We start from the raw sequence: 18,684 nt of genomic DNA, 5'->3' as shown, positions 1-18,684 counted from the left end.
TTTGGAGCACCGGACAGAAATCTCGAGGTCCAAATCAGGAGCAGAAGGAGAGAGAGCACGAGCAAGGAACTCAGGACCGCGAGGGGTGCACCCACACACTGAGACAATGGGGATGTTCTATTGGGAACTCACCAAGGCCAGATGGCCTGGGTCTGAAAAAGCATGGGATAAAACTGGACTCACTGAACATAGCGGACAATGAGGACTACTGAGAACTCAAGAACAATGGCACTGGGTTTTTGATCCTACTGCACATACTGGCTTTGTGGGAGCCTAGGCAGTCTGGATGCTCACCTTATTAGACCTGGATGGAGGTGGGTGGTCCTTGGACTTCCCACAGGGCAGGGAACCCTGATTGCTCTTTGGGCTGACGAGGGAGAAGGACTTGATTGGGGGAGGGGGAGGGAAATGGGAGGCGGTGGCGGGGAGGAGGCAGAAATCTTAAATAAATAGAAAGAAAGAAAGAAAGAAAGAAAGAAAGAAAGAAAGAAAAGAAAAAGCCAAGGGGAAAAAAAGTTTCAGATGAATACATATGTTTCTGTTATGTTCTCCTTGTTACCTAGCTTCTCCGTGGTTGTGGACTATAGACTTGTTATCCTTTGCTTTATAAGTAGTATCTACTTTGGAGTGAGTAATACTGTTTTCTTGATTTTGAGTCTGGGTTTCTGCAAACAGGATAGCATTTTCTAGTTCCATCCATTTCCATTGCAAGATGCCATTTTTTTTTTTTACCACTGAGTAGTACTCCATTGTATAAATGTACCACATTTTCTTTATCCATTCTTTGGTTGAGGAGCATCTATGTTTCCAGGTTCTGGCTAGTAAAAATAATGCTGGTATGGAAAAAAGAAAGAAAGAAAGAAAGAAAGAAAGAAAGAAAGGAAGGATGCTGCATGCATTAGCTATCAAGAACTGAGGGTCCAGGAGATGTTAAACTGGTGGCATAGGAAGTCAACACAAGGAGCACATTTTAAATTAGACTAGTACAATTTCAAAAAATTAAGTTTAAAGTGTTTCTTGGCCCAAGTTCTATCAGTCTGGAGCCAAATTCAACCAAGAATAGCAATCTCACCGAAATCACATAATTAAGTCACCCTGAAATCACTTAGTTAAGTCTCACTGAAATCACCTAGTTAAGTCACACTAAAATCACCTAGTTAAGTCACACTGAAATCACTGTCCCCACTAGGCTACTTTTCTCCCTACAAGAAAGAACTTGGTTCAGGGAATTAATCAAAGTTTTCCTCAGTTACCTAAAAATAAATCTGACCACTCATTGTAGAAATCATTTCAAATTGTTATGGTAATAAAATAATAGCTGCTTTTTCGTGAAGTTTCTTTTTTTCTCCTCTCATGTCAGTTGTGATGCATTTTAATGAGAAATGATTACTATATCAGCTTTATCTACCTGGCAGATGTTAGCATTAAAGCTAGGTAGACAGTCAAAACCGTAAGACTGCTCTTAAGATAAATGAATGACAAGGTATGAAATTTAGCCTTAGGTTTTGGTTGTTAACATAGTCTAGACCATAGGTTCTCAACCTTCCTAATGCCACAACCCTTTAATGCAGTTCCTCATGTTACAATGACCACCAGCCATAACTGTCATTTTGCTACTGTTATGAATGGTACTAGAAATACCTGATATTCAGGATATCTGATATGCAACCACCAAAGGGCAAGACACACAGGTTGAGAACCGCTGACCTAGACTAGTCTGGAATAAAATCTTGACAAGAGACTATCTAGACCAGGAAAGTGTGTGGACGTGTCTGTCTTTTAGGAGTTGTCTTGATTACTTTAAGGTGGGAAGACCTGCTCATTGTGGACGGCATCATTCCCTGGGTTTGGGTCTGGGCTGTGTAAGAGAGGAGAAAGTGAATACCAGCATGCACACATCTATTCATCAATTCTCTCTGCTCCTGACTGTGATGTCAACAGTTGCTTCAAGTTCCTACTAGCCTTACTTCCCCTCAGTTACAGACTGTAACCTGGAATTATGAGCTAGAATAATCTTTTCTTCCCTGAGTTTTTTTTTTTTTTTGGTTAGGGTATTTTATTACAGCAATAGCAAGCAAAACTAAGGTGTGGGTGTGTGCGTGTGCGTGTGTGCGTGTGTGTGTGTTTGTGTGCACGAGAGAGAGAATGTGTGTATGTGTGCTTGTGCCGACTCATGAGTTGTCGTAAAAAAAAAATTCATTCAGTTAAAATTTCACACATTCAAATAAGAAACTTAGAGCAAATGAATTATTTGTCATGGTTAGGTGCCTGTGGTTACGCTGAATCATAAAAGCCATGGAGCATTTTTATATGAAGACACTGACCGTTATCAAGAACTATCTAAAATACCTGTGGATCCCTGTGCCCACCACAGTGTACAGGAAAGTAAGGGCTTCTGGGCTCCATTTAAGTACAACCAAGGCAACACAGAACTTCCTGAGGTTAAATTTGTGTGCCACCTTTTAAAGGGGCACGTGAAGCATTGTGCACTTTTTTCCCAGCACATGGGAGGCTAAGATAGGCACATCGGGAATTCCAGACCAACCTGAGCTATGTAATGAGATCCTGTCTCAAAAAACACAATCAGTCTGTAACTTAAAAGATGATCATTTTCGTCCTCACTAGTGTTGAAAGGTCTTGAGAAAGCCTTCACTAAATTTCCCAGTTTGTGGCTTGAGGAAAATGATTTTTTTTTTTTTTGATTTTTCGAGACAGAGTTTCTCCTTAACTTTTGATCCCTGTCCTGGAACTAGCTCTTGTAGACCAGGCTGGCCTTGAACTCACAGAGATCCGCCTACCTCTGCCTCCTGAGTGCTGGGATTAACGGCGTGCGCCACCACCGCCCAGCTGAGGAAAATGATTTTAACCAAATGTAATTTATCAAAGAGAAGAACTCTCTGGACAAATTCCAGAGTTCCCTCCTCATGAATGTCTCCAAAGGATGCTCCACTAAGACATCTTACTGCAGCCACAGAACAGAATTGAAAGAACATAATGAGCGCTTCTGCTCCAGAACCATTATCTGCTTCCAACACTTCCTTCAGCCTGACTTATAATCAGGCAAGAAAAACGACTCTGCTAAGCTCAGGACTTTGATAAGTAAGAAGAGCAGAGAACCCTTAACATAAATGAACTCGGCATGATTAGGGAGAGGAGAAAGGACCACGGAAAAAAAATCTACTAAAAGCCAGATGCCTTTTGATCAATACTTTCTTTGTCATAAAGCAAACTTATTTAAGATGCTACAAAACTATTTCTTCGATGTTCAGTAGGAATCTGCCATTTCCATGCACAGCCCCCTGCTGTTTACCCAAAAACTAATTTCAATGAATAAGACTCAGAGGCTGCCAAAGCATTTTCCATAAACCACCTCTCCTGAGACAGTTCTAGATCCGTAATGAGGTAAGTCTGAACAACCCTGAATACTTCATTCACCTCGTGGATGTATGTAATGGGCACCATTATATAAAAGTTTCTAGGACTCTAACCATTAAAACGGTTTAATAACGACCAAGCCGGCATTTCCCTGACATATCTGGCCACAGCCCTAATATCTCATAAAACAGTTTGGGAATGCTTTCATTTAATATGGGAAATAATATCACTCTGGCATATAGGAGCATTAGCAAAGATCCACTATATCTAGGCATACTAATTGGAAGTAGAACGACCGTGTCTACACAAAATATCGACAAGTCTCTCTGGAACCATTGTGACTTGTTCTGGTTTTGACTTATGATTAAGCCTTTGGAGGCCATATGCCGCAAAACAATATCTGATCAGGTTTTTATTTTGTTTTTCCAGTATTTTTTCACAAATAGGAAAAGCTAGCAAATATAGTTATATTATTTCTGTGCTTCAGGTTCCACATTTCAAGTGCAATTATTTTAATAGATGATTTTAAAAAGAGTTGCTAAGGTTGAAAAAACTAAGAGAATAACACAAGTTCGTGTTTGTTGTTGCTTGGTTGGTTGCCTTTTTTTTTTTTTTTTTTTTTGAGACAGGGTCTCAATATGCAGCCAAGCTTTGATGTCCTTGATGTCCCTCAATTTAGTACACACCCCAGTCAGGCCCGGCAAGAATCTGGCAACCTTCAGACTCTGCTTTCTGAACACTGGTACTATAGTATACCCAGCAGGGGCCTGCACACTCTACTACCGTGGTCTAAATACGCAGAGCACTTCAGAGCTGTCTGAAAATTCATCATTCAACCTACATTTTAAAGTGTTGAGAAATAAACTCTGAGTGAAGTCCTACTAATTCTGTACAAAGAGAACTGACCTGTCTGCCCTATGTTTCAGTTGCTGCCCCCCCTCCACACACACACACCCCTGTTAAACCGGATATGGAGCCATTTGTCGTCCTGCATTTAATTTCTTCAGTGTTGGTCAGGTGGAGCACGGGAGGGAAGTGCTCTCTCTCTGTCACTGAGCCATCATCTTGTAAGGCTCAGTCATCCTGCATTCAGTAGCTCAGCCAAACTCAGTCTCGCCAATATGCAAATACTAAGACACTCTGAGACTTTCGTGTTGAGGGTTACAGATAAGCAGCAACAGACAGAGACAGGTCATCTATGTGCTTGCTCATCCTATCCGATTTTATTCTGTCCTCTCACACCCTGTTCAACCCATCTCTGAAGGCATCATATATTTGAATGAGTGGACAAGCTGCTCCTGGGCAAGGAAATCAAAACAAACTCATCTTTATGAAACTGAAATCCACAATCTTGATATCCGAACTACATTATGCAAGTGAAATATGTTTGACTATCAATAAGCTTTGAAGAGCGGTCTGTTGAATTAATCAAGCTGGCTCTTCAGTGTGGAGAGATGGGGGTCAGCGAGCAGACAGGAGAAAGTTAGTGTGGAGAAACCTGAGACATCCCAAATAGGGCTGGATATAATATGTAAAGCAGTTCTTGAAGGCCAAACCAGGAATTTAAGGTTGGTGGGGTGGGGTGGGGGAACCTATGGTCACATTTGAGAGCTGCTGAACAGACATGGATGATCAAATTTATGCTTACGGAAACATTTAAGAAAGCTGGGTACAGTAATGCATGCCTGTAATCCCAGTGCCCTAAAGAGACAGAATAGCATCAAATTCTACACTAGCCTGTGTTATATATATAGCAAGCTCCAGGCCAGAGTTACATAGCAATATTCTATCTTCAAAAAAGAATAATAAATAAGTAAATAAACCAAAAAATAAAAATTAATTTAAATCAATTGCTAAAGAAACTGAATGGGTTAGAATACGATAATCACGATTCTTTTTTTTAAAAGACTTATTTATTTATTATGTATACAACATTTTGCCTCCCTGTATGCCCAAACGCCGGAAGAGGGAGCCAGATCTCATTACAGATGGTTGTGAGACACCATGTGGTTGCTGGGAATTGAACTCAGGACCTCTGGAAGAGCAGCCGGTGCTCTTAACCACTGAGCCATCTCTCCAGCCCCAATAATCACAATTCTTAAAGGCCACCCTATTCAAGTGCTAGTGGTCTAAATTGAGGTCAATGGGTCAATGGAAAGTGGAGATGTTGGTGCCAAAGGCAACTCCTAAGTAGAGGTGGGTGGGACTTCAAGGATGTCTGGCACGTCTGGCGGTGTGAAGTCGGAGACTATGACTCCCGCTCCTGGCTCAGATAGGATTTTGTTCAGGAAAAGGCCAGAGGAAAAAGCTTGTTCTGAAGAGGAAATGGTTTGTTTTGACATGCTGAACTGAGTGAAGACAACAAGGGCTCAGGGGGCAGCGTCAAGCATCCACGAAGGTAAGTGTAAGAGGAAACCTCAATTACAGCACATACAAAAAAAGATAAAAGTTGGGATAAGGGATCTTGACAAAAAGACATTAATGCAGGGCTGGAGAGATGGCTCAGTGGTTAAGAGCAATGCCTGCTCTTCCAAAGGTCCTGAGTTCAATTCCCAGCAACCACATGGTGGCTCACAACCATCTGTAATGAGGTCTGGTGCCCTCTTCAGGCCTGCAGACATACACACAGACAGAATATTGTATACATAACAAATAAATAAATATTTTTTTTTAAAAAAAAAGACATTAATGCATTCCATGGCCGGGACACGGGGCACTGGTAGAGTCTGCTGGCCTGGCTGCAGATCACTGGAACACAGTGAAAGCCAAATGTGGTGTCACATGCTTGTAATCCCAGTACTTCTTTGGGAACGTGGAAGGTAGAGAAAGGAGAAGCCCCTGGTAGCTCCATGCCATCCCAGCATACACACGGAAAAGCAGCAAGGAGACATGTTTCACACAAGATGAAAGACTGAGAGTCAAGACTGAGATTGTCATCTGGCATCCACACATGTACCCTAGAGTACGAGCACTTTCACACAGAACTCAGACACAACACACGCTGCACACACACGTACAAAAATACATTTCTGAAAATATAATTTTGGGCGACTGGGGTGACGTGCACCTCTAATCCAGACTCTTGGGGGGCTAAACCAGGGAGATTTCTAGTTAAGGGCCTAGACTGTGCCTTTAAGTGAGACCTTGTCTCAAATACTAAAATAGGTATTATCATTATCATATTTCTTACCGGTGTTCACCAAGGTACAGGAAAATGGTATTTCAGAAATGAAATAAAAATACCCCATCTCAATACTTGCCTAAAATAAACTGACTAAATCGGTGGCCATTATCTGAGAGCAATATTCACCTATTAACACACAAGCTACAGAAAGGCAAACCACGGTACAGAATTACAAAATATTTTCAAAATTGAGGGAATTTTACTTAGATTTTTTATGCTGCAGAGTATGATAGGGAATTTAAAAGGATTAGCCAAATATTTGCCTAAGGATTCCAGAGCCATGGTGCATAATTTTCCAACTATTGTGCTTTGCACTGGGCCCTGGCACCTCTCTTCTCAACCAGTAGATTTTTTTTCAGTACTGACCCTGGAAAACATCCCTTCAGCAATCCCTCCCTGTCCACAGATATTCCCAACCACCCTGGTCCTGCCAGTTGAACCAATGTCCATAAGCATTTCGTAAACATTGACTTGTACTGAACTATACCCCTACTGTCTTGTGCAAACGTTAACCTACTTTAAATTACCCTACGCCCAATTCCTTCAGCTATAAAACGTAAAGTACCCAACAAAATGCCTACTTTCCTTTAGGGTAAACACGGGGGTGAGAGAAGGGACGGCAGGAGCTCCGTCAAGACTAGGTTCGGCAAAATAAGCATCATGAATAGCATTACCTTAATCCACAAAATAAAGGTTAAATATCTTAACTATAGACGCTCCAATAAAGTCTCATTCATGTTAAACCGCAGGTTCCTTTAAGTCAGCGGCGTGAAATTCCATTTAATAATGAACTCTTTTGGGAAACAAGTACACAAGACTGAGCCGCCAGAGGGGAGAGGGTGCTAGCGCTGCTGCTGTCTTTTCTAAGTCGGAGTTCACTGTGTAGCTGCCCCACCCGGAACGTGCAGAAACGTCCCTGCCTCTGCTGCCCAAGAGCTAGGATTACAAAGGAGCATCACCACGCCCAGATGAGCAGCTAGAGATTTAAGAGCTATAGCTCAATGGTAGAGCACTTGCTTAGCAAGCATAAGGCCCTAGGTTCAATCCCCACTGGAGCAGGGATCACCAGGTCCCCATTCACTTCTTAGCTTCCCTCACACTCCCAACCCACTCACTCCAACATCTGAGGCAGCCTGCCAACACTTTAAGGAAGAGGCTTTTAAGCCAGTCTTTTGGATAGTAACTAATCTAACATTAAATCATGGTAAGCAAGCCCCCACTAACAAAGGAAATATGCTAGTTTTCTATATTAAAGAGGTCATTTCTTTTTTGTTGTTTTTTTAATAGTGTTTGTTTTTTTATTGATTTTTATTGAGCTCTACATTTTTCTCTGCTCCCCTCCTTGCCTCTCCCCTCCCCTTCAGCCCTCTCCCAAAGTCTCCATGCTCCCAATTTACTCAAAAGATCTTGTCTTTTTCTACTACCCATGTAGATTAGATCTATGTATGTTAGAGAGGTTATTTCTATAGTGAAGAGTTTGAATCTATGTTCTGTCAAATAACCGCAGTGCTATCTTAAACAACAGCATTGTGTGTCTGTCTGCCCCCTAAGTGCAATTTGAATCTAGAGACAGAAAACAGGAATTGTAACTCGGCCAGGCAACTTTCGACACTCTGAATTCATATGAAATTCTCTTGCAAGCGGCAGCACCAGAGTCGGGACTCTCTCAGGTGTCTAAGTGTTGCTGTATTTGGTCATTTAAGTTAGAAAATTCCTTCTGGTCTGTCAAATTTCTTAGCATTCATCTCCTAATTCATAAAGCCTCTCCTTATATAGAAAGAATAGTATGCAGTGCTTGGGGGATGAGGGAATCCAGCGAGCAGGACACAGTTCCTCCTCTAAAATGCTTACAAAGAGACGTAAACAATTCATTTCAAAACAGACAGTCCCAAACGAAAACAGCTTTACCCGAAACTTTTCACTTTATAATAATGTAAAAGCAATATGCACACAGCAGCAAACTTCCTTCGATTTTTGAATTTTTTTTTCCCAGATTAGCCCTAAGATATCAGATACACTCCTGTGATACTCGGCAATTTCCAGTCAGCCTAAACTTGGCAGTGTACTGTGTTGCTAAAACAGGGTGTTGGGTAGGTTAGGTATCACCAGTGCATACCAACCCACTGTTACGTCATCTTCCTGTGGATGAAGACATCACCCCTTCTTGTGGAGGGAAGCATCTGTGTATTCTGACACGGCTTTAGAAACATCTAGCAGAGTCCTGCAGGGAAGGGTTCCGGGAAAAGATTTCTGAGATGAGAACGTTGTCTTAGCAAGCATCTCCACAATAAGTAGTGCCCAGGGATTCCATGATAACAGGATAGAGGGCAGAGTATAGGCAGAAAGGTCCAGGGAGAACATTCTGAGACAAGAGTACTATTCCTATGACCCAATGCTTGAAAGCATTTCCCTGGATAAGGAAATATGCTCCAAAAGATGTCAGGCCTCCCGGGATGTCATGAAAGAGGGGTACCCATAAACTGAGGGTGTACATGCGCAGGCACGTGCACAACTTCTGTCGAATATTGCACTTCAGATTCATAAGGTCTAATATAAATACTAGGATTCTTTTTAAAAGTAGGGTTTCGATACATAGGCCAGACTGGCCTGAAATTCTTAAGTCTTCTGCCTCGGATGCCCAGGTGTTGATAGTTTAGGTATTCGGTATACTCAGCTTAAATATTATAGTTAATATTAAATATTAAGGTGCAGTCATGTTTTTTGACAGGGAATCTCTCCATTGAATGAACACATTATTATCCTCATGTCCTTTCAGAAGGAAACGAATTAATGCTATGTTGTAAAAGGTGACTTTTAGCCAGCACCAGTGACTCGAGGTGGTCCTGTCAGCTCCTCTGGAAATCGAGGCAGGGATATCACAAGGGCAAGACTAGTCGGGGCTATTAGAGTGGGTTTAAGTCTAGCCTGGGTCGTGAGACACCGTCTGGATAGACAGAGGAAAACAAAGGTGGGGCATGCAGACGAGTGGGAGGACGCTGGGTTCAGTCCCTCTGGCCACACACAGAAACGTGACCTCTAGAAAAACATAATCCAGTCTTTGGAGGTGTCCGTTTTATTCATATAAAAACACAAAAATTCCAAAAGCATAAAAGAACACGTTAATAGGCGTTAGATGAATTCTGTGGTGTGTTTAATTTTTCTTCCTTTTGGCATGTCTAGTTTCAAAATATTTTTAACTTATTTTGCCTGCACCTGTAAACACACACAAGCGTATGTGTACACCCACACACCTGCACAGGCACAAGCCAAAGGGACCAGAGGACACTTTGGGGGAACTGGTTCTTTCCTTAGGCTGTATGAGCACCAAGAGTGAACAGGGGTCATCAGGCTAGTGGCAGGTGCCTGGACCAGTTTAGCCATTTTTTCCACCCGTTCAAAACTTACAACAATCAAAACTGTGATTCTTAGGTTTTTAAACTCTGTTTTAGTTTCATGGTTAAGAAGCTCAGAGAATCAAGAGAGCAATCTGCAGTAGGGACTACTGGGTTCTTGGTTCTGGACTCAACTTTAATAACGTCTGGCTCCAGGATGTAGTCGGCCTTCCAATCTCCTTGTTATCTGGCACCACACATTTCATCCCTTCTTTTTCTTCTGGCACTAATTCCATGTCTGACCACAGGCAAGAAGCAAAATCTGAGCCCCAATCCTCCGAGGTTTTTAGGAATGTTCTATTCATTCATATAGGAAAAGGGAAATGCCAGGAGGCCACAAGCATGACAAAAGTGTAAGAGAAAAAAATGAATTTTTTTTCATGAGATCTAACTCGGGGACAACTGAGGCCTATTAGCAATCGTCAAACCCCAAGCACCACTGGAATTGAGGGGTGGGAACAGGGAGTGTTTTAAGGACTGCCGCTAGGTTGAGTGAGTTAAACAGTGTTATATATCACCAAAGTCAAACAGGAGTGGAGGACAGGAAAACCAATGCTCACGATAGTTAACACCTTTTTCCAACCAGCGGACATTAAAACATCACAAGTGTCTGTAAAGCTCTGCTGTGTTTGTGTGAACCTGTCTGCATTCTCAGGAAGGTCACGGAGCCTATGGACAGGAAGCAGGGCATGGCCAGGAGTGTGACGGCACAGGGGTTCACACAGGGGCTCCCTCGGCGAACCGAGTAAGCAAGGCCACACTAGATGAACCCTCTCTGACTCTCAGCACATCCCAAAGCGAGCAGCAGAAAATCTCCGTGCACTCGCCATCCAGGCAGAGCTGTTAGCCAACCACTTCCTCCTCCTCACTCCTGACCTGGACTCCACCAAGGCGGGACACCTAGTATTAACAAGCACTTTGGCCATACGAGGACCATTTAATGAGAGGCGACGAGGCTGCTACGTCAGGCCTAGCAATCAAATCACCTTTCTGCATTTCCTCTTATCTACAAAAACAGTGAAGTAAAATAAATAAATAAATAAAAGCAAAAATGAGACTTCAGTATTCCCTCTTTTTGTGGAACCAGGGATGATTGGCATTTATAATGTTTGAAGCACGTAATTCATTCTTAGAAAGTGTAAGATATTAAACGGTATGTTAAATTTTATCTACAACTTGAATTGGAAATTATTTCTAATGGTTTAAATGAAATAGCAGGTGAAAACAATCCAAAATAAGCATGCCCTGTTCTCTGTAGAAGACTTCCTTCAGTGGTGAATGTAATTTATTTGCAGTGACCACACAAATCCAATGCTATAAGTCGGTACGCACATTAAATCAAGACAGAGCTGGTGTAGTTGATCGTGTCTATTAACTCCAGCACACAGGAGGCAGAGGCAGGACGAACACCAGTCTAAAGCCAGAGTGGTCAATATAGTGAGTCCCAGGGCAGCCTGAGTTACAGTGAGACTGTCTCAAAAACAATTCTAAAAATACAAAAATAACTCAAGATCCAGCAGGGACATTTAATTTTCAATACCTGATGGATATTTCAGATTTGGGGGTGGATAATAACTGTGTGTTTCTAATATGGCCAATGAAAGAAATAAAATTTTAATTTAAAAAAAAATCTGCCCTTGAGTACAAACATAAGGAATTTCCTACTGTCCTGTGTTAAGCAACTTTATATTTGTTGCACTGAAAGAAGAAGCCTCGAGAAAGCAAAGCAATCATACAGCTCTATTTTTTCTTCTTTCCACATTATACACACAAGTCCCAACTATTTAAACAGGCACAAAGGAAAAACATTACTTCTTAATAGAATGACATAGGAATGGAAATATTTCTTACTTCAAGAGCAGCCGTGGAACTTGTTTCTACAATGAAAACTGATGTTGTCATGATTAGTTAATTACTCATCCCAACACCTTAGACTTGATCCTGGGGATGTTCATCACTTCTCCACCTCGTGCTACTAAACCCTAGTGCAGTAATTGCTGATAATCTTAACTGCAACATCTAGCAGATAGAGGAGATTAAAGTCACAGAGTGCCTCTCTTGGTGCAGACACTGGGACCACAAGTGCCTTAGCATAAATCAGAGCACCTGGGAGGCTGAGGCGGGAGGACTGCCTTGAGTTCTAGGCCAGCCTGGGTTACACAAGAAACACGTGCAAGCACAAACACACACACACACACATACACACACACACACACACATACACATACACACACACTTCCTCAAAGAAAGGCCCACTTAGGGTATGCCTGTCCCCACACTCCACTAAAGGGGGATGACATTCATATACGCATGTCCTCTGGATATTAAGTGTAGGAGCAGCGTTAATTTAATCAAACATCCTCTAATTTAATTTGATCCATAATTACAAAAATGATGGTACTCTCAAAAATTAAGAAATAATGTAATTTAGTCCCTCCCCCAAAGACAAGAAAGCTTGAGAATTTACTGATACATTCTCAACTAGTCAATCAATGTTATGCCAATCCTGGGGCTTGTATTTTGGTACGGGATAGCCATACCAACTAAGATTTTATTTTTTGTATTTTTGAAATAAAGGATACGAAATAAGTTCTAAGTATTTTAAAGGTACACATTAAATCAATCAAGCTTTTGAAAATATTTACAGATGAAAGCTTCCTTGCAATTTCTACATTCATAAATGTTTCCATTAGTTAAGAGATATTTTGGAATGTAGTCAAGCTATTTTAAATGTCGACTCCTAACAACGGGGCTAGGCTAAAGAGTCTCCATAGACTAAGTGCCTGACAATGCCCAAAGCTCTTTTAAATCAGTTGTCCCTAAAAGGATAAAGGAAGAAAACCCTAACCACGAAAAAGTGTGTTTTTATAGAAACTTTTGATGTTAATTCTACTTCCTCAATATAAAACTGGATTAGGGCAGCATCAAAGCCTTGACAATTTACTACTCAAATATGCGTTTCTCATTCTTCCTCAGAAGAAAACGTCATCCATTCCAACTACATAAAACTCTCCAAAAGCTTTCCTACGATAATGTGAAAACCCAAATACCCACTCCTTGGGGGTGAGAAACACACACACACACAAGCCTGGAGAACTAGCAGACCTCAAACTTATCGCTATGTCAACCTTCAGGAAAATGGAAACAATACAGCCCTAAGTCATCAGAAAAAAATCACCACTGCGGATCAAACTATTTTATGTCTTTCTCGTATTCCACTCCAAGCTCAATACTCCAATTTTGCACCGGTTCGCCTGTGTCAAATCCAGAATGCGTAAGGAGCAATCTACTACTGAAGCAAAACAGTTTCTTAGCATGAGAGTTCTACTCAGCGCCCGTAGCGTAGCTTTAGAGAATAAAAGAAAAAAAACCTTCAAACATACTCATTTTCCTCCTGCTATAATAAAATCGGGAGACATCAGTGCAGGAATGCAGCCAGAGAGCAGCCCCAAGAATTAAACAAACAAGCAAAATACCCAAACACGGAACACGCTCTGAACAAAGGAAACACAAGCGTGTGAACAGGAAATGAAGCAACTCTATACACATAAATACCTTTTGGGGCCGCCAACGTAGGTGAAAGTAAAGGTGGAGTCTGAGTATCTGAAATCTGAAACAAAAAGTCCTGTTAAAAAGCCACCCCGGGTGGGTTGTTTTTAACCCCAATTCTGTCTTGAACCTGCTATTTCATCTGAGCCAAGGAGGCCCGATTAGGAGGGAATAGAGGGCTAGAGAACGAGGGGTGGGCACGGCTACGGTGCGGGAGGGGATGCTGAGCACCCCGCGGGGTGCAGCGGGAGTCTGCCCCCCGCAACAAGTGCCGGGTGCCATGGCAACGGCGGGAATTTCCCAGCCAGGCGGCCGGAAGCAGCCCCAGCCAGGCTTTGGGCTGCGAAGCCCGAACTGCTCTCGGCCTCGGGGGAGCAAAGATGGACGCGAAGGGACCCCCAGGCTGGGCCTGCGTAGCTTGGGATCCCCGGGAATCCATTCGGTCCCCGGCGCGGTGTGTGTGCGCTCGTCGAGGAGCGGGTGCAAACAAGGGGGGGTGGGGGGAGCTCGGCCCAGCGCTGCCTTCTCCCGGGGCCTCGGTGGCGCCGAGCGGAGCAGCGCAGCGCAGCGCAGCCGGTCCCCTCCCGGCCGCCGCCGTTCGGCCGCTGGCGCAAACCCGCCTGCTCGGCCGCGCCTGCCGGAGCCGGGAGGATGCTCTGGGCAGCGCCGGTGGCTGGAATCCTGCGCCCGGCCCCTGCGCTCCGACCGCGCGGGTTCTGCTGACCCCGGAGCCCGAGGCTGCCCTGGCCTGTCAAAGCTGGGGGGCGGGGGAGAGGGGGCGCGTGCCCCCCTCCCCCTTGGGGTTCCAGCTCATGCCGCTGCAGCTGTTTCCAAATGCACCCGGAACGGGGACTTGCAGCCCCACACTCCCCCCCCCCCCCCCCACACACACACACCCCAAGCCGCACGCGTCGCGGTCAGAAATCTGGGCAGGGGGGTGGCCGGAGGGAAGGCTGGCTCCGGGTCCCAGGATCCGGGAGGCAAGAACTCACCTGCAAACAGGCAGTCTTTCTCGGCTCTGGACTTCTGGATCACGATGTCGATATCCTTCTGAATTCTCTCTTGCCTTGAACACATCCCCATTAAATAAATCCCTGGAAAAGAAGCAGCCGCTATTTCCACCCCACCCCACCCCCCTCGCACGCTTCCAGCTTTCGTAAATATTCAGTTAAAAATGAAACCTCTGGCCGAGGCAGGGGCTGAAGGCGAAGTGGTTTCGGAAGTGATCCCGGGTGAGAGAGGAGGAGGTGGAGGAGGAGGAGGAGGAGGGGGAGGTCGGCTTTGCATTCCCAGATGTGACCGCCCAGCTGCTGCTGTTCGCCGCTGCTGGATTCCAATTTCCTCCCCTTCTGACAATGGATGGTGATGACACCGAGTCTCACTTTCTCCCTCCCCCGCCCGGGCTGACGGCCGTGGAGAGCCGAGGGGCACGAAGGGGGCCGGGGACCGCTGGAGAGCGATCGGCAGCCTTGGAGCTGCGGGCGCCGGCGAGGGGCGAGCCCCGCTCCGACTCACGCGCGCACACCCCTCGCGGCCCGCACGCCGGCCTTCCCACACCCGCGCACACTCGCGCCCGCGGGCGGCGGCCGTGCCCAGGCTGCTGCAGCGCCGCCCGCCCGCCGCAGACCCTCCCGCACCGGCCGCGGGTCACCGAACCCGGCTGCGCGCCGCTGGGGCTTTAATAGTATTCGCCATCCGCGCAGTCTGGATTTCCCCACCCCCGACCGCCACTCGCGCCGGGAGCTGAGTGACAGTGTAGGTAGTGAAGACTCCCTGGGGCTCCCAGCCTCTCCCGCACCCCCCCTTCCACCACTTTTATGAATTCGACTCCACTTTCAGAAGGAATTATGAGTCATATGGAAACCCAAGCCCGAGTGGCTGGGAGGAAGAAAGGAGGAAAAGAAGAATCTTCACGAATTAAAAATAAATAAAGTGAACAAATCTTTCCTTGTAGTCAAATCAGACAAGAAAAGGGAAAGCCTAGAGATTGCTCCAGAATCACTCCCCTATTTCCTTAATGCCTTCAGTTTTTGGTAGTGGTAGTGATGGGGTTTTGTGGTTGTTATTGGTTGGTTGGTTGGTTGGTTGGTTTTTTTCTGTTTTGTTTTGTTTTTTCTCCCAGGTTGAAGTTCAGCCGCTTTGAGGAGCTCTTTAGAAAATGAAACCCTTTCTGTGAGACTCCAAAGACACCCCAGTTCTTCCCTCTAAGCCGCTAATAAGAAATTGACAGGCGCAGCTGGAATGTGCCAGGGTCTCCCTAGAAGAGGGGCTGGCTTGGGACCTATTCAAAAGCCACCCTTGTGTGGGTTGCTCAAGGGAAAAGCTTCTCCAGCCCTGTTATCCTTAGCAGAAAGGGGATACTGCTGAGATCCTCGCTCCTGCACTGCCTCAAGCTTATAGTAGCTGACCCACCCTTATTGCCATATTTATTACCGTACTTAACGTGGACAGGGTTCCACCAAGTACTTTAGCATTTTCACTGGGAACTTTCCCTTGGCAAACCAGGCTCATTTTGCTTTGCATTCCAAAACCAAACAGTGTCTGGAATAAAGGAGGCATTATCAATCAGCTAGCTGGTCAGGGGCCTTTTCATCTTCCAGATAGGAATAGTGAGTAGGCGAGAGGTTCTTCCTGTGCTGGCAAGCCTGGCTGAGTGTCCCAGGCCTAGGGGCTGAACAGACAAACCCAGAGGAGTATTATCATCTCAAACCCTGTAAAATCCAGCCGCTTACTGCTCTTGACACTCAGGTTGGAGGCTAACCCATCTCCAGCCTTTGAGCATCTGTAGTCTCAGACTTAACCTTTTTTGTAATCATCAGTTGCTGACAGTCCTGGGTGACAACAGAAGACAGCGTCCTGCAGCAATTAGGTGTGTGGGGTGGTGGGGCTTTCCAGTGTAAAGTTCTCCTACAGGCCTTGGACACCAGTATCCTTAGCCCTGCCCTGATAAGTGATATAAGCCCCAGGCCTATGATTGCTCCAATTTGCATCCCTTTAGGCTTGACAATACTCAGAAATTCTTCCAGAGACCAAACAAGGCCTTCAGTTTCCCCACACTACCTTGCTTGAGAAGACTTCTCTAAAGGTTAATGCTGCAATGAGGGTGGGGGAGGGGCTCAGAGGGGCGTGTCTTCTCGACTAAAATGAGCCATACCTGTTTATAGAGCCAGAAAAGGGGTGTGGTGATAGTGTTTGAACCGATCCTGGTAGTTCCTCACCAAGGACCAGTTGACACTCTGGCCTTCTGATGGAATACTAGGGAAAGTCTCCACGAGGTGGGGGGGGGGGGGGGGAGGCTTCAAGGTCACCTAGAGTTTATCAAGGCGCCTGGTGGGACCTGTGCTAGCTGTTTGAAACACTCACGTCTGAGATAGTGACATTAGCAGTTGGGATTATACTTCATTACCTGGATTGCTTCTTCTATCCCAGGTGATTGCAGTATAGCTTCCTCAAGGCTCCTGTGGAGTGTTCAGAATGGCAAGGGGCTAGGGTAAGAGTATTTGGGCTGGCTACTTGATTGATAACCCAGTGCTTAAGGCAGCCAAGACATCAAGGAAGGGCAGTGAAGCTTACAAGTTAAGGCATCAATTTACCCTAGTCTGCAACATACCACTAAAAAGGATACTTTCAAGCTACAAAGAAACCCTATCTCGAAAAACCACACAAACACACACAAAAAAGGATACTTTCAACAAAGTCCCATTGCCAGGAACATTTATTTAACAGTGCTTTAATGATGCTTGACTCCTTCAGCATCGGCTTTAGAGAGGCAGGTTCCTTCTTCAAGACCTTAGTGCTGGCTGAAACAAGAGGAGCTGGTCCTCACAGCCTTTGTGAGTAAGGCACATGGCTCTCAGTGTCTCCATCAGCCTAAGTTTCCAACAGTAACTGAAGTGACTCAGATCTTTCCTCTCTCTGATTCTTGACAGTGGTGGCATGATATGGAAGAGAGGAAGATCAGATTCAATTCTGCCACATCAAAAGTAAGAGATTGCATCCCACCTCGCCTAGCAGATAAGAAACACGGCATGCTGGCATCTTCAGTCATCCCATTGAACTTAAAAAAGAGCGCTCCACATTCCTAGATACACTGCACCTACAGCTATATAGCAACTCTCTGCGGCTGGATGAGTCCTGATTAGGACCTAGTGGGTTCAAGTCCCCCCCTAGCTGCTTTGCTGCAGACACCTCAGACAACAAAAGAACATTTCTCTTCTCATTCTTGCCCACTCCTAAATTTACAAGTACATCATTCTATTATAAGCTAATCATATACATACAGGAATAAAACTATTTAGTATAAATGAGCTTGTCTCCCCTATATACAATTGACAAATTTCTCATTGTTCTGCTACTACATGCAGTAGTTTTTCTAGCATATTGTTTGGATAAATTTGTTATAGGTAACTTATAATTTCAGGACTAGCGCTATCCTCTAGTCCATGGCGGTATGCCCTATGTGCCTGGCATTCTTTGGAGATCCTGAAGGTAACTTTTTTTTTTTTTTTTGGAAGTCTCCTTCTGAGTCATTCTATTTGACAGGCACCGTTTGGTTTCATGAAAGAACTCTAGCTGAAATCAGAAAAGACTACATGGGATTTGCTGGCTTGTGGAGAATGGAGGGCCGAAAACATGAGCCTGTTTCCACGTTGAACAAAGGTCAGAGAGTTGGAACTTACCTCTAGTTGCTTCAAGGTTATTGTCTGTTTCTACCTCCAACAAAAATCCCACCTAGTTGTTGCTCAGAGAGTTCTCTCTCTCAAGGTTGTTGTCAACAGGTGGGATTTTGTATTTAAGGAATAGAGAAGTAGATATGTTTTTTTACCAAGTAAGTCCCAGTTCCCTTATGGAAATAACTTTGGATTCCACCCAGGGAGTGGTTTGCCTAAAGGTCTAGGGTGTGAGTGTGTCTTGTTTTGTTCTAGCAACAGAATGTTTAACTATGGATGTAGATAGTGACATTGATACATCCATTCCATTCTGTCATGATAATGCAGTTTTTTTGTCTTACTCCTACCTTTTGGGATCAGGGGTATTTAAAACAATTGGAAATTAAATGCGGGCAAATTTCAGTACTCACTGGAATTCCCTCCAGATACCATTCTATGCTTCTTCATTTTATTATTCTCATCTGCATCTCCATTTTTTTTTTTTTTTTTAGTTTTTTGAGACAGGGTTTCTCTG

The 18,684-nt window shown here is 44.4% G+C and overlaps 1 protein-coding gene across 3 annotated transcripts in view; it reads right to left on the bottom strand.

Moving 5' to 3' along the window:
- Positions 1-15,307, bottom strand: part of Parp8 (poly(ADP-ribose) polymerase family member 8) — a 169,585-nt gene extending 154,278 nt beyond the window's left edge. For 2 of the 3 annotated variants that reach the window (XM_041663466.1, XM_041663467.1), the window contains exons 1-3: positions 14,682-15,307; positions 14,493-14,594; positions 13,507-13,561 (exon numbers count right to left, since the gene is read on the bottom strand). In XM_041663466.1, the coding sequence (XP_041519400.1) occupies positions 13,507-13,561; positions 14,493-14,594; positions 14,682-14,787 (263 nt within the window). In that variant the 5' untranslated portion in view covers positions 14,788-15,307. The remainder of the gene's footprint in view (positions 1-13,506; positions 13,562-14,492; positions 14,595-14,681) is intronic. The other variant, XM_041663468.1, reaches the window with a different exon arrangement.
- Between the last annotated feature and the right edge of the window lie 3,377 nt (positions 15,308-18,684).

Source organism: Microtus oregoni, unplaced genomic scaffold, assembly GCF_018167655.1.
Source record: "Microtus oregoni isolate MIOR12 unplaced genomic scaffold, Mior012 000014F_ref0000157, whole genome shotgun sequence".
Taxonomy (NCBI): Eukaryota; Metazoa; Chordata; class Mammalia; order Rodentia; family Cricetidae; genus Microtus; species Microtus oregoni.
This window is presented reverse-complemented; position numbering and strand designations above follow the sequence as displayed.